General features: G+C 42.1%; 1 protein-coding gene across 4 annotated transcripts in view; it reads right to left on the bottom strand.

The window, feature by feature from the left end:
- Positions 1 to 19,127, bottom strand: part of MYLK4 (myosin light chain kinase family member 4) — a 212,506-nt gene that overhangs the window by 12,440 nt on the left and 180,939 nt on the right. For 3 of the 4 annotated variants that reach the window (XM_088471724.1, XM_088471725.1, XM_088471722.1), the window contains 6 exons: positions 16,794 to 16,899; positions 16,506 to 16,599; positions 12,749 to 12,858; positions 4,005 to 4,146; positions 1,909 to 1,979; positions 662 to 790 (listed from right to left, as the gene is read on the bottom strand). In XM_088471724.1, coding sequence (XP_088327850.1) covers positions 662 to 790; positions 1,909 to 1,979; positions 4,005 to 4,146; positions 12,749 to 12,858; positions 16,506 to 16,599; positions 16,794 to 16,899 — 652 coding nt within the window. The remainder of the gene's footprint in view (positions 1 to 661; positions 791 to 1,908; positions 1,980 to 4,004; positions 4,147 to 12,748; positions 12,859 to 16,505; positions 16,600 to 16,793; positions 16,900 to 19,127) is intronic. The other variant, XM_088471723.1, reaches the window with a different exon arrangement.

Here is a 19,127-nt window from a genome sequence, read left to right on the forward strand (position 1 = left end):
ACAGACGTCCTGTGGACAGTCTGCTGCTGTGCACTCAGCAAGAAAATATAAAATAAAAAAATCATAAAATAAAAGCTATTTGGGCTGCCTAAGCAGCCCACTGCATAATAGTGACCCGATTGTGGCCGGGCACCGACGAAACTGAGATGCCTCTGGCTCGAGGGCAGGGTATAGGGGGATGGACCGATGCATCCTGGGAGCTGAAAGCTTTAACTGCATGGTGCCCGGTCCTCAACCACCATCTACACCTCAAGGTCTCACTGTGGAGCCCTATGGACCCTGAAGAAGAAATACAGTGTTTTACGTAAGTTTTGCTTTGTTTCATATTCCATTAATGGACAGAATGTGTGAAATATGCCATCCTTAATTGTTTCTTAAGCCAAGACAGAGCCAATTAATGTGATCACAATCTATTTGTTTAAAGAATGATAATGAAATCTGCTGCCTGCTCACTCTAGCCTGGTGTGTGAGGAGATACTAATATTTATCTTTCAGTTGCCCTTGCTGTTTCAGCTATGCCACTCATGTTTTCCCTTTCAAATGTTGCTACAAAACCTTGTTCAGCAAAAGCCTGTATAGACAGGAAACCAAATAAAAATGTAAAAGAAAATAGATAAAATATATTTCACATAAAACAGACATCTGCTTTCGGCCAACTCACAGCATGTAAGCGATGACTCCCACACTCCACATGTCTGTGGGAAAGGAGACAAAATCGTAGTTCACAACTTCAGGGGCAAGGAACTCTGGAGTACCAAAATGCACTCTCAATTTTTCCCTTGGTTTATACCTAGAACATGAATAAAAGAAAGATAAAGTGTAATTTCAAAGAAATGGCACAGAATAAGAGCTCCCAACAGAGGCTCAGATTTTGGCAGTGTACAGCAGTAATTACATGTTACACCATTCCTTCCAGCATACATACTCCACAGATAGAATGAGGTTTGACACAGAACATAAACAGCATTCACACTTACAATGAGAAGTAACCAGAATGGAATAAAGCGGCTGCAATGTTACAGGAGGAACGCCTAGGAGGTTATTCCACATAAATCAAATCTCAGCAGATTCTGTAAACAACGTGACGGTTTGTGTGCTTTATTGTAAATGTTTTCTGTCTCTGGTTAAATGATGGCAGTTTATAAGGAGAAATCAATATACAAATCATTTAACTTGTGAAAATGAATATTCACTTTTAAATGCTTTCTGCTTTTCATTTTGTAATATCTTATTTTATAACTGAATTCGTAGGTCTTATACCGTACATCATTTTCTATGTCAGAAGAGAAATATGCATGAAGCACATATGCATTAAGATGTGTCTAAACCAAACAGAAGTTGGAAGACAAAGAAGCTTGTGTGTAAAGTTTGCTTCATATAGAGGAACATTTGCCTCAGAAACCGTGAAAGGGGTTTCCACCACTTGCACCTAAGCTTAGCCATCCCTTGATGCGGTCTTCATTGTACAATGTCAGCAGTGTTTCTTCATAACTACTTTATGACAAGTTGTCGGTCAGCACAGAAAGGCCGCTGTAATGCAGCTGAAAGCTGGTGGGACTGACAACTAAACAAGAGAGGTGGTTATTATTATTAAGGTACATTTTAACTAGTACTGAAAGAAACCTCAGGCTTGGTTGACAGATATAATTCTTATAAAAACGTAGCATGTTGACATCAGCTAAATGCTCATATAGGAAATGCCCTGCCCTGGCCTATGCTAAACTTTCCCTAATCTTGTATGTGCTGACACTACATACAGTACAAGTCCCACTACCCTTCTTTCCTTTAGCTGTACATTTTATTATTCCTATTAGAAATTGGTTTATAACCCCCAAATTATTATTCACTATATCCCTCTAATATTACCACATAAACATAAAACAATTTACCACATAGTATAAAATTTACCTTCTAGCCAAGCCAAAATCAATAATCTTGATCTGATAATCTGCTCTGCTTACACACATGATGTTCTCTGGCTGAAAACAAAGAAAGCAAAACAAAAAAACACAAATGCGATTCATTGTTAATGACATGACTAAAGTACATACTGTGATAATATCAATTGAGTCATCCTATGTACAAAAGCAAGTCTGTTAATGTAACTTTATTGTATGTATTACAGAGTATTCTAACTTTCAATTGAACATGCATCTTCTTGTTACACATTGTCTGCATACTCACTCAGGGTTTAGCAACAGGCCACATTACACTGAATTAAATATACTCTAATGCTAATTTCCTCTGATGCTTAAAGGTCTATTTATTAGGCGACTCTTCTGGCCATTATGTAACCACTTAACTGGCTGATAATTTTTCCAAAAATATCACCAAAATTGTTGATTTTGTTAAATGATTAAAATATGTAAATAATAACTGTTAAACTCTTATTCAGTGTATTTCGGCACATTTGTTAATAAAATTATAATGAATCTGTTTTCATATACCTATTATTTATATATATTATTTATATAATCTGATAATAATTTTTTAAAATTTTTACATACATCATACACATTATTTTTTAACTATATAAAACATTTTACTACACCTCTTACAGGACTTCACAGTCATGCAAGAGCAGCCAGCAACATGATTGCTGACTGGGACGGGGAGAGGGTAGGGTAGGCAGGGCTGCTGCAGTCAGTCAGCAGCTCAGACCATCCTCAAGGTCATAGAGAGGACTATGGGCACCAGTATTATGGGGGGTCAACCAGGGGAGGTGTGGCCACGACCCTTCGTAAAATATTGGAAAAAAACATTTGTTTGGTGCCGCGCTCTGTACAGGAGAGCGCCGACAGCAACACAGGTGAACGTTTGTCCCCCGAGTCAGCAGCTGCTGCACCACAGGACAGCGGGAAGAAGGGAATGTGGGGGCGTATGCACTCAGAAGGAAATCTCTTCCTATAGGTGCCGGCTACTGTGGGCTGGGCTATGTAATCTGCAGGAAGTGCCCTGCCTCCTGTCGATCACATAGCCCTGGCACAGCGGCTGACACATTCCTCCTGAGTGCACACACCCCGCCCTCATGTTCCCTCCTCCTCGTCGCTGTACAGGGGGTGTTGGCGGCCACACAGAAGGACAATGCAGCTTACCCAGGCTCCTCTAACAGGCCCAGGCCGGAGAAATGGAAATATTACCTGCTCACCCCCTCTCGGCTCCTTTGGTGATCCTATTAGAATCCCTGTGAGCTTGGGCTGCAGGAAGACTGTCTTTTTAAAAATAACCATCATCTGATGCCCGGCTGGCAGAAGGGAGCTGAGGAGAGGATACTGCAGCAACTGAAGGGCTAGCCTAATGGGCTAAGCAGGGTAGCTAATGCAAGATTAGCTTCCAGCAGACAAGCCAAGTCTGAATCTGGCAATGAAGTGATAGTGTATCAGCATTGTTTCTTCTATTTGTCCACATAATTTATGATTGGCAACCAACACCACTGGTTTTGCCTTTTTTCGTGGACCATAAAAAATTTGATTTGGTCCTGGACCACCAACTAGCGGCATCCTTGCAAGTGCCCCATGGCACACAGTTTAGGAACTACTGGCATAAGCTATCACTTTACTATTTACTATTCTCTGGGGCAGGCTCATATTGGAGCCACTATCATGGCAAAATACATTTAATAAATTGCTAACTAAAATAATTTCTTATTGCCATGTTAAAAAAATACGCAACAGGGGTACATTGACAAAATTGATAAATCGGCTCCTTAGTAATGTATAAAACCAGAAGATTATCCAAGTTGAGAAGTAGTTTTATAAATAAATAAAACTGATTATTAGTATTGGGTGCTTTCTACTGTATTTGATACTTTAATTGGAGTATCTGTTATCACCCAAAGTCTATAGAAATGTATAGCGTGGATCTGTTTGTCCATTAATAAGAAGGACCCTTGGTAAACCTCCCATACAAGATACTAATGCTTGAGCCAGCTGACCCATTGATGCCACATTTTGGTCACCATCATAGTGACATTCTGTCAACATGTTTGTTCAAAATGGTTGTACCTTAAGATCTAGATGTATAATGTACATTTGATGCATGAACTGAATTCCTTCGCAGATTTGCTTTATAAATAATATTGTATCCACTTCAGAGAGATTGCAGTTGTCATCAATAATTCTGTCAAAGAGTTCTCCACCATCTACGCTGTTAAAAGATAAATAAATAATAATAAGGCCCAAAGCATCTCGTTTTTTCTTTCCAACTTGCAGCTGTATGTTAATTTTGAATACTCTTTCATGTACACAGAGCCTTACATTATTGTATATTCAATATGAGATTCCAGCTCAAACATGCCATCACTATGAACTACTTACTGATATAATAGGATGATTGCATAGCATGGATAAAAAGAAATATACAAATGCAAAATAATACATGTTATCAGGGGCCGGGCTAGCCATTGGTCAGCCTGTGGCAGCAGCTAAACTAGAAACATTTGTATATGAGTTGTGTGGCCAAAAGTCAAACACTGTCATTGTTAATCAATATTAGGTCTATCAACTAGATAACTACCGTATTAATTATTGCAGTTGAGTGATTATGTTCTACTGCGCATGCGTCTATTCACACCGTGTATGTGTCCAGAGTCCACAGCTGCGATTCAGACACTTGGGGCCAAATGTAATAGGTAGTCTGTTTTAGTAACAGTACAAACTCGCACTTTCTCGCACTTTTAAAAAGTGCGAGTTTGTACTGAAACTTGCAAATTCAATAGCCTGCGAGCTTTTCAGCTCGAGGCTACTGCATTTGCGAGTGCAGGCGAGTTTAGGACTATGTAAACTGACACCTTTTAATGCAAGTAGCATTAAAAGGTGCGAGTTTTAGAGAAGCCATCACAGATCAGTGAGATCCGTGATGGCTTCTGTGTGTGTGTGTGTAAAAAAAAAATGACGTGCACCCCCTCCCCAAAAGCATAACCAGCCCCGGGCTTTATAAAGGCTGTTATGGTTCTAAAAATACAGGGGCCAAAATGCGTAGGGGGCCCCTGTATATTAAGAACCAGCACAGGGCTTTGTTGAGCTGGTCCTGGTTCTGGAAAATCAGGGGGCAAAACGAGTAGGGGTCCCCTGAAAATTCCAGAACCAGCACCGAACTCTTTCTAGTGGGGGGATAATGCCACAGCCAGGGAAAACCTTTCACCGCTTTCCCCGGCCAAAGCATTATCCCTGACCGCTAGTCAGTCCAGGCCGGGGATCCCTGGGGAGTTGGGTACACCCCCAATAAAGGGGTACCACTCTCCAGGGCACCCCAGGCCTAGACTGATAGCCCGGGGCTATCCCCGGCACCCTAGGGCGGTGGGTGCCGGGTTTATAGTGTAAAGTGTAAAAATAAAGTTTGCATATTGTCTTTAGTCGTAGAACCACAAGTACCAGCAAGTCTTCCCTGCATGCTGGTATTTGGAGAACCACAAATACCAGCATGCGGAGCATTACGGGCCCCCTGGCACTTGTAGTTCCACAACTAAAGAAATACGGAAATAAACAAACATACACCGTGAAAGTAAAATTTTAATAAAACATACATGGACACTCACACTCACACATACTCACCTAGTATCCGAAGTAATCCATAGGGGTGTACCTGAGAAAAAAAATCCATACTCATCTCTCCTATGCGTAGATCGCGTCCACTTCTCCAAGTAGGCAATCCAGGGGTTAAAATAAAAAAACGCAAAAAACCCGATCCATGCCGGACTGAGCAAAGGTATGTGTGTACACATACCTTTGCTCCGCCTAAATGACCGGGGCACACGTGTGCCACGTCAGTGAAGGGGCCGCCAGCCAATCAGGGAGCATCTCCGTCGGAGCAGCTCCCTGATTAGCTGAATGCGGCCAGCCTGTGACTCCCATAGACTTCTATGGTGAGAAATCCCCATTGAAGTCTATGGTGGGAACCGCTACATCGTAGCCGCAAGATTAATTGAGGTCAATCTTGTGGTTACATCACTGATACAATGTCGCGACATTGTATCATTGATGTAACCACAAGATTAACCTCATATTCATTTATTAATTTTTACACTTTACACTAACACTATCAACCCGGCACCCACGGCCATAGGGTGCCGGGGATAGCCCCGGGCTATCAGTCTAGGCCTGGGGTGCCCTGGAGAGGGGTACCCCTTTATTGGGGGGTACCCAACTCCCCAGGGATCCCCGGCCTGGACTGACTAGCGGTCAGGGATAATGCTTTGGCCGGGGAAACCGGTGAAAGGTTTTCCCTGGCTGTGGCATTATCCCCCCGCTAGAAAGAGTTCGGTGCTGGTTCTGGAATTTTCAGGGGACCCCTACTCATTTTGTCCCCTGATTTTCCAGAACCAGGACCAGCTCAACAAAGCCCTGTGCTGGTTCTTAATATACAGGGGCCCCCTACGCATTTTGGCCCCTGTGTTATTTTAGAACCAGAACAGGCTTTATAAAGCCCGGGGCTGGTTATGCTTTTGGGGAGGGGGTGCACGTAATTTTTTTTTATTTAAAAACATTTTACATAAGTACACACAGAAACATGTACATATCTCATGGATATGTGCATGTTTCTGTGTTATTCTGACCTGCTCAGGATGTACTCGCTAGCCTGAAGCAGGTCTATTATTTGGGGACTTTTGGTAATCTTTTTTTTGCGAGTCTGAAACAGACACTCTATTACATTGGGCGAGTTGATTGTTTTCAATGTAAAAACATCTGGATGCGAGTTTGAGAATGGGGAGTTTTAGTAACTCTGAAAAATGAGAGTTTTAGTGAACAGACACCCTATTACATTGGAGAGTTGTGAAAAATTGCGAGTTTAGCACCAAACTCGCAATTTACCAAAACAGACTACCTATTACATTTGGCCCTTGGTCTCAGAAATGTCTTGAAAATGTATTGGGCATTCCTGGGAGGTGACAGGGAGGTGGCTATTCAGATGCCCGCAAATAGTCCGTCTTATGGTCAAGTTATGAGAGTGTTGCAGTCGTGTCAATGAAGTGGATGCGACACAATCGCTCCATTCGGAGGCCATAATCTGACAGAGAATCTGCACCTAGCATGGGGCTGGGGCAAGTTTCCATGGAACGATTTTTTTAATACATTCAAGGAATGGCTTGTAGCCAGGGGCATATTAAGAGAGGAGGGGGGCAGTGTTCACTCCCAGTCTGGGGCCCCTTCCTCTCTCCCTGGCTGCCATTATCGTACTGACAGCAGTGGTAGAAGTCGGGAACTGGCGGCCATTTTCCAGGCGTTCTCTGTAGTGCTACTCCGTGGGACATCAGAGAGGTAAGTATATATATATATATATATATATATATATATATATAAAAAAAAGTATGGGTCCAGGGGTCCATGTGCACCGCACACCCTGAACCCATTATAAATATGTCCCTTATTGTAGTGGTATTACCACAAGTTGCAGTTGTTTTAGGTGCAACAAAGCCATCAAAACTAGAGAAGAAATAACTCCCTGCTTAGTGTGCAAAATAACAAACATTTGCTTAAATACGTACAAAATGCACAACATATGCCTTAGAGTTGAAACAAAATACTAATCAGCGTCAGCGGAGAATTAACAGCCAATCACAATCAGTTCACTAGTTCTGGAAACCGTCATCATCATCCAGTATTTGTATCAGACCATCTACAAATTATCTAGCTTTTGCCAAGCATGTGTTGGCAATTTTGCATGCAGGCCATACTTACCGACATATTTATTTTCCTCTCCGGGAGTTGCCTGGAGAGGAGATGCAGGTGGGAGGTGATGGGGGGGTCTGGAGGCCAAACCCCACGAAAATTCTCCCCATTCTCCACTTCACTAGAAAGTGGGCAGGATGTGGGAGAAGTCCCTACTTTTCCAGGGGTGCAGGGGGGTTACCTGAAAAATCAGGCCCCTTCTGCAGGTCTCGGGAGAGTAGGCAAGTATGATACAGTCTCTTACTGTACTAGACCTGCAGTAACAGTAACTGGATAGATGGCCACTGTCCTGCCCAATCCCGCCTATCCAGGCTCAAGTGGCAGTGGCATCATGAGAGTGGTGCGAGCCACACCCGGGTGTCACCATCAGAGGTGGTGACACCAAAATTCCATCTCTTGTGCAGTGGCAGGAGTCAGGTGCTGCAGTGTGACATTCTTCTGCAGCACCCGGCTCCTGTCATAGAAGAAGAGTCGACAGTGCAGAGGAGTCGACAGTGCAGACAGCCCAGTCTCTGGAGGCAGCCCAGCATCTCTGATGATGCTGGGCTGCCCCCGGAGTGATGTTATCGGGATCCGCTGCAAGGCCATGCCCCTTTATTTAGGCCACACACCCTCTTTAGTCAGGTGTGCCTCCGGCGCGCAGGGGTTATTCAGAGTGCGCACCAGGTGTTACCAGACATGGTGACGCCTCTGTCAAGCAGGTATAAGTCAGAACCAAACAAATATGTATGGGTAGATTCAGAGTTAGGAGCAAAAGAATAATAAGTAAGTAACTGCACATTGGCAGGTGGGGCAGATTTAAACTGTGTAGGGAGATTTAGATTTGGTAGGGGTGTTTCCAAAGGTAAATCTATATTGCATTGTAAAAATAGTCCAGCATTTGTGGATTCATGCACAAGCAGCCAGTATTTACCCTGAAAGCAAAAACAATAAAAAATAAATGTATTTGCAACATGGTTTTTTCCAAATACAAAGTTACTTCAGTTACTTCCAAAGTCAAACTCAATCAGGCGCTGATACTAAACCATGGTATAAATATGATATTACTGAGAGTTTTTTCTATGTCTCACAGCTGCAGAAACTATTATGTGTTTGTGACTACACACAAATCTGTATCCAAAAAGGCACAGTACAACAATAAATATATATTACTTTTTGCACTACTCAATCATGTGAATTAAACACTCAAATACTCAAACGGAGAAAGCTCCCATTGAAAAAGCTCCCAGAAAATGGAGCGAACCCGGTTAGAGACACCCCGTTGTTTGGTGCCCGCAGTGGATGACAACTTGCCTGGAGACATCATTTTAGCTGACCGCTAACCAAGAGGTGTGCCCCTAAACAGATGCTGCATGGTGACACCAGGAATAGCAGCTCTGTGTAAGGGGGAGATTTCACCCATCGGACTGGTGACAAGTAAACGTGGTTGTACATGCCAGTCGCTCATTGTCTGGGGACGAGGTATAACAAACTGTGAGTACACAGCTAAATGGCACAGCGTTTTATGCACCGGCGCTAATGATCTTCAGGGCCGTAACTAGGGTAGTGCGACCAGTGCCATGGCACAGGGCACCGCAGGGCAGGGGGTGCTGTTTGGCCCTGTCAATTTGTCTGCTTATTATCATTCTCACTTGTAGCTTCCTCTTCTTTTATCCCCAGCATCTCCTGGCCTCCCCTATCATTACCCTGGCCCTTCCCCATGATGCCATGGCCCTTTTTCAGGTGTACTATCTTGTGTCCCTATGGGGGGGGGGGCGCCAATGCTCTCTCTGCCACAGGGCACCAAAAAGTCTAGTTACGGCTCTTATGATCTTACACAGGTTCAAGGCACTAAGGTGAATTTAGCCCAGGAGATCCTTTTAACCGGGCTAGCATTAAAAGGACTTTGTAAATTTGCTCCTTTAAAAACTAATTTGTTGTTGACAGATCTACTTAGATACAATATCGATTATACCCAAAAAAGAAAAAAATCTGCTGTGGTGAGTTTTCACACTAATAGCCATTAAAGGGGACCAATTATAGACCCGTGGAGTATACACATAAGAGACGTTATATTTTCTTTTTGTCTTAATGTTTTTTTTATGCCATTTTATTGTGATTTTTTTTTTTAGGAATATACACTGATTTAAGAGCAACCTGTTGCATCCTTTTTACTGTTACATTGTGCAATAAATAACTTTATATAAGTATTTTAGAGTATTTGAATGTTTAATTCACATGCCAATGCGAATTCACACAGAATAGGCTTCTCAAACTGTTGTAGCAGTCACTTGGCATCTGCCGCTAAATGTATAGTACTAGCATTGTCATATATGCAATTCATATAAATATGCATTTTGAGAGTCTATCATATCTTGTCTGATGAAGGGTACCATTTTAAATTCAGCATTTTCTAATTTTGTGACTTAGGTTTCTGTGGCCCATATGGAACTAAAGGCAAAATAATTATTTTGTTATGGCAGAATACATTCAATATATTTACTGTACTGTACTATACACTGTACTATACAGTAGTTAGTTAGACCTTTACATATTTCAGATATCAAAAGGAGTGGTTAATGGTAAACCACGTGGATGAAATGCTCAGCATACTTGTCTTAGGTGACTAAAAAGGGTACTTTAAAAATTGTAAAGAGAAGACTAACTTACCACAACTAGAATATTATAGTTCCCCCCTTCAAAGCTGGACCGTAGTATACTTGGAACTTAGACTGCTAGATCCTTTAGGGATCCTCACTTTGATATTCTGAATATGAATGGGGATCTCTGGGTGGCGCTATAGATCCTGGCAACTGCCACTTACACACCTGCATTAAATGTATAAAAGACCTCCACTCTATAGAGTTTGGTATATTCCCGGTTTGAACTGAGGGCCTGATTCAGAGCCGGACGCTCTGACAGAGCGCTCGCTCTGAATCAGGGCCGGCCTTCTTGTTTTTTAGAGCGGCCTCCTGGCCGCTCGCATAGCTGTGGGTGACCACCCACAGCTATAGCGAGTGGCCAGGAAGATGGACGCGATGGTCAAGACCATCTTGACCATCGGGCTTGCGACGAGACCCTTGTGGTAGGGTCTCGTTGCCGCAAGCCCCAGAGAGATTTCGGCTCTCACAGAGCCGAAATCTCACCCACTGACATCACTCGTGATGTCAGTGGGGCCGCCCCCAAACGGAGGCGTTCACATGGGAACGCCTCCGTTTGGGTAGCCACTCCCCCGGCCCACCCACCAAAGGGGGCGTGCTGTCACTCAACATCGACAGCACGCCCCCTTTGGTACGAGACCCGGAGCGATGGTTTGCCTGTCGCTATCCGGGTCTCGCGCATGCGCCGACGGAGCCGCTCTGTCGTGCGCATGCGCACTAGGCCACCATCGACCCACTTGCGAGCGCATAGCACTCGCGAGTGGGTCTGAATCAGGCCCTTAGTTCCATTAGGAAAAAAATTATGCTTTTACTATTTTCTACTTAACTGTTCATTGTAGTGGAGCACTGTAGGTGATCCCTTTTTATCCTGTATATGGTTTGGGCAGTGTTGGTTGAATGTGCAGTGTCTTTGTATTTGGTGGTGTTCTGGAATCTAAAAACTAGCAGGAACAGAAATAGTGGAAGGTGGCAGTCTCGTGCCCAATTTAGTCAGCTGCTGACAGTCACCTACCCTCCCCCGTGATCATTACCTGTCACTCCCATCTTCAAGACTTTTCATGTTCTACCCCTATTCTATGGAATGCTCTCCCGTCTTTATCAGACTCTCTCCCATCTTCCATTCCTTCATACACTCCCTCTAAACTCACCTATTCACTCAAGCCTAACAGACCAGCCCGCCTCCTTAGTGTCACAACTCCCATCTTTTCCCCTAAGAATGTAAACTCTCTTGTCTCCTCATTCCCCAATAGCTCACATAACTTAGCATTTACGTATATGCATGTAATCATGATTTGTTTTGGTCCTGCTTGTATAATTGCTCTGTACAGCACAGCAGGACTTTGTGGCATGCTATAAATAGATTATAATACTAATCTGTGGGTTTTTTTTTTATCTGGATACAATTGATTAAATAATTTCAGACATGAATACAATAAGCAGCTGAAGACTTATCCAGATTATGGAAGTTTATGTAATATAAATCTTGTATCCACCTGTACCGGTTCCTTTTTTGCTTAGTACGGATACCTTTTTTCAGAAAAAAAATCACTGATGATAATAATACATAATTAAGCGTATTAGTATATCTACATCTGTTGTGCTATTTTGTGTAAGCGTATTAGTATATCTACATCTGTTGTGCTATTTTGTGTAAGCGCATTAGTATATCTACATCTGTTGTGCTATTTTGTGTAAGCGTATTAGTATATCTACATCTGTTGCGCTATTTTGTGTAAGCGTATTAGTATATCTACATCAATTGTGCTATTTTGTGTAAGCGCATTAGTATATCTACTTCTGTTGTGCTATTTTGTGTAAGCATATTAGTATATCTACTTCGGTTGTGCTATTTTGTGTAACCATATTAGTATATTTACTTCGGATGTGCTATTTTCTGTAAGCGCATTAGTATATCTACTTCGGTTGTGCTATTTTCTGTAAGCGCATTAGTATATCTACTTCTGTTGTTCTATTTTGTGTAAGCGTATTAGTATATATACTTCTTTTGTGCTATTTTGTGTAAGTGTATTAGTATATCTACTTCTGTTGTGCTATTTTGTGTAAGCGCATTAGTATATCTACTTCTGTTGTGTTATTTTGTGTAAGCGCATTAGTATATCTACTTCTGTTATGTTATTTTGTGTAAGCGCATTAGTATATCTACTTCTGTTGTGTTATTTTGAGTAAGCATATTAGTATATCTACTTCTGTTGAGCTATTTTGTGTAAGCATATTAGTATATCTACTTCTGTTGAGCTATTTTGTGTAAGCATATTAGTATATCTACTTCTGTTGTGTTATATTGTGTAAGCATATTAGTATATCTACTTCTGTTGTGTTATTTTGTGTAAGCATATTAGTACTATACAGTATATCTACTTCTGTTTTTTGTACCCAAATATAAATAGAACAAGGAGACATAGAAAACATAAATGCACCTACTATTCCATAACAAGTATTATGTCATTTCGGGACTCAAAGGCGTCATATAGCTGGATAAGATTAGAATGATTGAGCTGGTTCATAACATGTATCTCGTTTTTCGCTTCCTCCTGAAAACAAAGATAAAGTTTTTTTCAAACAAAATGTAGTATATTTTTAAGTGATGTTCTTGTATAAAGCAAGTACTGTGGACCTCATTCAGAGGCGGTCGTTAGTTGCAAGCGGTCGCCCTGAATCAGGGCGGCCGCTTGCATCCTGAACGACTGCCTCCTTGTCGATCGCTAAACTGTGGGTTAACACCCACAGCTCTAGCGACCGACATGGGTGATGGTCGCGATGGTCAAGACCATCGCGACCATCGGACCTTACGACCAGACCCTAAGGTTGGGTCTGGGCACTCGTAAGCATCAGGGAGCTTCATGCTCTGATCGAGCAGGAAGCTGCCCACTGACATCAGCAATGATGTCAGTGGGGCCGCCCCCAAACGGCAAGCCCCCTGCCCACCTCCCAAACGGGGCTAGCTGTCACCATCGACAGCTCGCCCCGTCTGCTGCGAGACCCCTAGCGATGGAGCGTCCATCGCTAGTTGGGTCTTGCGCATGCGCACGACGGAGCCGGATCCATCGTGCGCATGCCCAGTGGGGCAACATTGAGTCGGTTGCGAGCGCTCAGTGCTTGCGACCGACTCTGAATGACTCCCAGTATCTTTATGCCCTTAGCCTTTGCCAGATATATATATATATATATATATATATATATATATATACAGTTTATAAGAAAGAAGGTATGTGGTGAAGCATTGTCCTGTTTGCAACTATGCTGCTGTCCTGATGACAGTTCCTGAGAGAACCGAAACATCGACTACTATGACGATTTTTTAGTGAGTTTACAATAAAGATGTGATTTTATCTCTCAACTACCTGGTGAGTGCCCTTTTTTCTATGATATATATATATATATATATATATGTGTGTGTGTCTGTGTGTGTGCCGGCACCTCTGTATACTGTATATGGGTAAAGTACACCAGATCAGCAGACTCTGCTTTCTGCCCTGCATCGCCCAGTCCAGATTGAAACAGTGTCACCATATGGAAGGCACAAGGCACAGAGTGACGACTGCTGATCGGGTGTCCTTTATCCATATATGCAGCAATGCTTTCCTACTGGCAAACGTAACAATGAGAGTAACATTAAGTAGTTCTAATTAATGGTTTTTACTTATTTCTTACCACCTTTTAAAAAAAAAAAAGTATATATATATATATATATATATATATTTTAACATTTTCCAAAACAGAACATTACAATTATAAAAACAAAGCTAGTACTGAGAAGGGTGTCAGACAAAGACAAATGAACAATACCATACACTGGGGCCATAGGGAATACCATACTATGTATCACATTAGTGCACAAGACCGGTTACATCTTTAGTTTCTCTTACCACTTTACTTGTGCATTTAAAGCATATTCTCTCTCTCTGCCATCACCCCCACCTACCACGATAAACTCCCCAGGACCTTCCTAATAATGGGTGTGCTCCTGCAGCACACCCATTATTAAGAAGAAGTCCTGGGGAGTTAAAAAAATCCGAATGAAATAATCAAAATTGGCTTCCCCCGTTGGAGGGTATGCAGTCAGGAAGCCAACAGTCGAAATGCTGACCGCCGGCTTCCCGACTGTGCAATCCCGACAGGGGACTAATGATAGACGTCGAAATCCTGACGCCTATCATTATCCCTTCGCTGGGAGCCCGACGCCCAGCATACTGAACGAAAGTAAGGCAGGTGGTGGCCACGGACAGCTGTGGGGGGCGGAGGGTTAGGTTATGGGCTCCGGTGGGAACTTAGGGTTAGGCACCCCCCTGGGAGGGTAAGGGTTAGGCTAGGGGAAGGGGGGGGTTAGGGTTAGGTTAGGGGAGGGGGGGTTAGGGTTAGGCACCCTCAGGGGGAGGTTAGGGTTAGGCACCCCCCCAGGAGACTTAGGTTTAGGCTGCGGGGATGGGGGGGAAGGTTTAGGCACTTATAGGGGGGGGTTAGGGTTAGGCACTAGGGGGGAGGTTAGGGTTAGGCACCCCTAAGGGAGGGCTAGGGGGGGAAACGGTTAGCGATAATGTATTTACTTACCTTCTTTTGATTATCACTGCTGCCGGTCTTCTGGTGTCGGGATTTGAACCACCGGATATAGGTCCGGCGGTCATTCATACCAATCCCGTCCAGTGGCCTATGTATTGATCTTGCAGTGCAGTGATCAATATCATTATTTTTTAGCACCGCTTATTGCACTGATAAAAAATCCACTTATTATCTGAACTTTGACTGATAATAGTGCTTTGTGGTTTTTGGGCCTGATTCAGAGGTGGACGCAGACGTGTATTTTGCAGTCGCCCGTCTACGCCTTTACACAAATGCGGCTATAAATCCCTTCCCTGCAGTACATCCATGCATGTGAATGTAAAGGGCAAGGACTGAGATGCCTGGTTTGAGCATCTGTAATACCACCTGGTACATCTTTACACACCACCATCGGTAGCACCATTGAAACTTTCACCAGCCCTATGGCAGGAGCAGATTTTCTGTCTGAGTATAGATTCCAATGTGAATGACTGAGCATCTGTGCATGCAAACACTTCAGCGACACGCCTGCAACACTCCCATAACACACCCATAAGAGCTACCATCTCTGTGTGTTTGTTTAACCACCTGCCAGTCACTGCCCATGAACACCCAGCTCTTTTCCATGACACTACTGATGCCGTGTGTCTCAATCATAACAGCGCATTTGTGGGTACATACTGTGTAATGCATACTCCGTAGGAGTGTTTACAGATTTTTGCACATATGCAGTGGCAAAAAATCGCTCAACTCTGTGAACATCGGCATTACGTGTGACTCTGATACAGTCCTTTTGTTCTTTGATAAACATTCGCTATTTATTCTATTAGTAATCATGAAGATTAGCATGGTGTATTCTACATGTTATCTACAAGTATATTTCTTGATTAACCACATTGTTTCCTCCCAATTAATTATTTCCACTTTACTTAGAACCCTATTTGCCAACTCTCCCTGTTGTTAGGGAAACTCCCTGAAATAGACGTGATCTCCGACTTACTGAAGAGTCTGGAAATTTCCTTGAGGCTGAGCCAACAACTGTGCAAAAGTGAACGCAGAAGCGTTTATATGTAACTACATAAAAAAAGTTATATAACTAGATGATGTCATCACTTAACCTGCGGTCAGCGGTCCTTAAACTGTGTAAAAATAGTGCTTTAACCAGTCATTGTTATATAAGGGAGGCGTGCACAGAGTGGTTTTCACTGAGCACCACGCCTCTTTAGTTGAAGCTTTGCTGAACTGGAAAACAACCAATTAGGGATGGCTATCGATGGGTCTAAATAATTGGCGCCATCAGTAATTTACATCGATGGAAAGAGACCATAGATGATTTACACCACCAAAGGCCATCAGTGGAGGAAGAGGGACCTGGCGGGTAGTGGGCTAATCAAGGAATTGGACAGAGTTTCACGGGCCATGTCAGGGGAAAAAAAAAACATCACCAGGCTCTCTGTCATCAATGGTGGAGATCCATTGGATCTCCACCATTGATGGCAAAACTATCAACCATTGGTGTCAAACCATCAATGGTTGTTAATCATTGATGGCCATCTCTACTATAAATTCATTTTGCTTGTAAACTAGAGCTCTTTGTACAGATCACATGACACAGATCAGTGATTGTGTAAATGTTAATTACCTTTTCTCTGACTCCTCTGACTTTGATGATTTTTGCTGCCAGGGTAAGTCCTGATGCATTCTCTAGACATCTATAAACTTGGCCAAACCTTCCACTGTAAATGTAAGCAAAACTTTTTCACATATGATTAAAGGACCACGTAAAATGCAACATCCATCTAAACTCAACCCTGTATCTGAATTATCACTGATGATATCTCTTGGATAGTGATAAGAATTGTATTTCTTAAAGGCTAAGAAGATCATTTATTGTATTAGAAAGATAGAAAACAGCAGGTTACAAACTTACCCACCAAGCACCTGCGTCTTTTCCACGGTATAATAATTATTAATCTGAGCATTTTTGGCAGAGACAATTCTGTGATCAAAAGGGGCTGGAGGAGGAGGTGTGGCATCTATGAGGGATCAAAAAGCAAATGGCAAGTTATGGTCGAAACAAATTAGTACATACATTTTCATGAATTTGCATAAATGTCTATGTGTTGTAACATAAACTTTTTATTAAACTTTACCATTCAAATCCTTCAGCTAAACATTTAAATTTAGTTACTTTAATATGCAGTATATCCCAATTAGAGGCTTTCAATACGCTGTATTAGAAATAAAAAAAGGAATACTTTTGCACAAGGTTCGGATGATTAGCATCTAAACTGACCTGGTTAACACTAAAAAGTTTAGCTGACATGCTATTCACAGCCACTGCCATCCCATTCCCCATGTTTGCACTCTATACCAATTGGAAGAGCCGTGTGGAGTAAAGTGCTGGTGGAGGAGGGACTTTCAGCTACTCTGTGTTTTATTAGCATATTAAGCTCAGTTTCCTTCTGTAGGGGAGATGTATCAAACCATGTAGAGATATAAAGTAGAGCAAGATAAAGTACCAACCAATCAGCTTCTATCTGTCATTTTACCAGGTGTGTTTGGAAAATTACAGTTAGAAGCTGATAGGTTGGCACTTTATCCTTTCAAAAAGTGATGAGAGGGATGATGCTCTAAAGGAAATTAGCATATCTGATTTTTAAAACTATTTTTTTTTGGCGTGAATTTACTTCCTATGGCCTCATTAAGATGTACTAGATGTACTGAAATTCTTATTTATATTTATAGTATATATATATATATATATATATATATCTTGTTTCATCAATTTGCCCAAATGACCTCACTGAGGACCTCATTCAGAAGCGGTCGCACGGAGCGATTGGACGTAGCGAGTGATGTTTTTTTCAACTGCGCATGCGTGTACCTGGCAGTGCGCGTGCGCAAGCCTGCCCTTCCCGACCACAATCCTCTTGCTCGATAGTCACTACGAGGTCATAGCTGTGAATGACATTTCGTGCCGTTTGTGGGTGGTTACAGGGGAAGGTGCTTGTGAACGGGGGTGTGGTGGTGCGCACGCAGGCATGGTTGACCTTAAAAAGGGCGTTTTAAGGGCGTGCATATATTACTGAGCGAGTCATCACACACGTCATCTCGTTGTAATAACGACGCTACTGCTCGCAGAGCTAAGGGTAGCCCAGGGTCTACCTTAAGCATTGCGAGTGCTGGCGATGGTTACTGCCTCAACCGATGTTTGTAGGCAATTAACAATGAAAATGGTGTTAATCGTGCTGACGTAGGTTGCCGCCTGCGACCGACTCTGAATTAGGAGATAGGAGGTGTGCTTTCATTGTTGTGGGTGTTTCCGCATTACGATGTGCTTTGCGACTGAGCGCTCGTTTTGCATATTCTCGGTCACTTTGGGTGCGACCGATCGCTCCCGAGCGACCACCTCTGAATGAGGTCCTGAACATCTGAAAGTTTACTTTCAGTTTCCTATTCCCTGTATGATTTCCACTGGAAAATCTCCTTCACTGAACTCGTGATTGTTTAGATTATGTCATTCAAGAATTTTTCTCATTGCTACATCCTGAACAAATTGCTTTTTAACATGTTTTTAAACTGCAATACTGAAGGAAGCAGTTATTTTACAGTTATAGAGACTCTATATGCTTACCAAGACTATTCAAAAAATTCTCCAAGCGCCAACATTAACTCAGGATCTTATAATTAGGAACAAAAGAATGAGGGCAACTCATTATTGCTTTACCCGATAAATAAAATAACTATAAAAAAATGTTACTCTACGGAGAAAAATATCTTAAAATGCAAAACTGAAATGATTAACAAATGTAGACAATTAACTTTCATGATTTACTGCTTTTTATACACTAACCCTCACAAAAAATAAATACTTCTGAGTTAAAAATTAGTATGTTACTATGGGATCAGTACTAGTGAAATCTGTAACTGCAGACAATTGTTACAAAATATGAGTGGTCTGGTATTAATAATCTTAAGAGGTTCTGATGATAGAGAAAACCTGTATATATATATATATATATATATATAAAATGAAATAACGACTGACCAGACAAAGAGCGCTAAACATAAAGTATAAGAAATATATATTAATACATAAAAATCAAAAGATCATACACAAGATAAAATGATATATACAATATTCACCAAGCTGCTAAGAGAAAATAGTGTCTCAATCAGAAATATATAATATAAAAAATATAAACGTTAGTTGGTCGAATCATAGGATAAGGGAATCACCTCTGCAGTAGGTGTCTATATC

Source organism: Taudactylus pleione, unplaced genomic scaffold (genome assembly GCF_031769625.1).
Source record: "Taudactylus pleione unplaced genomic scaffold, aTauple2 ptg000116l, whole genome shotgun sequence".
NCBI lineage: Eukaryota > Metazoa > Chordata > Amphibia > Anura > Myobatrachidae > Taudactylus > Taudactylus pleione.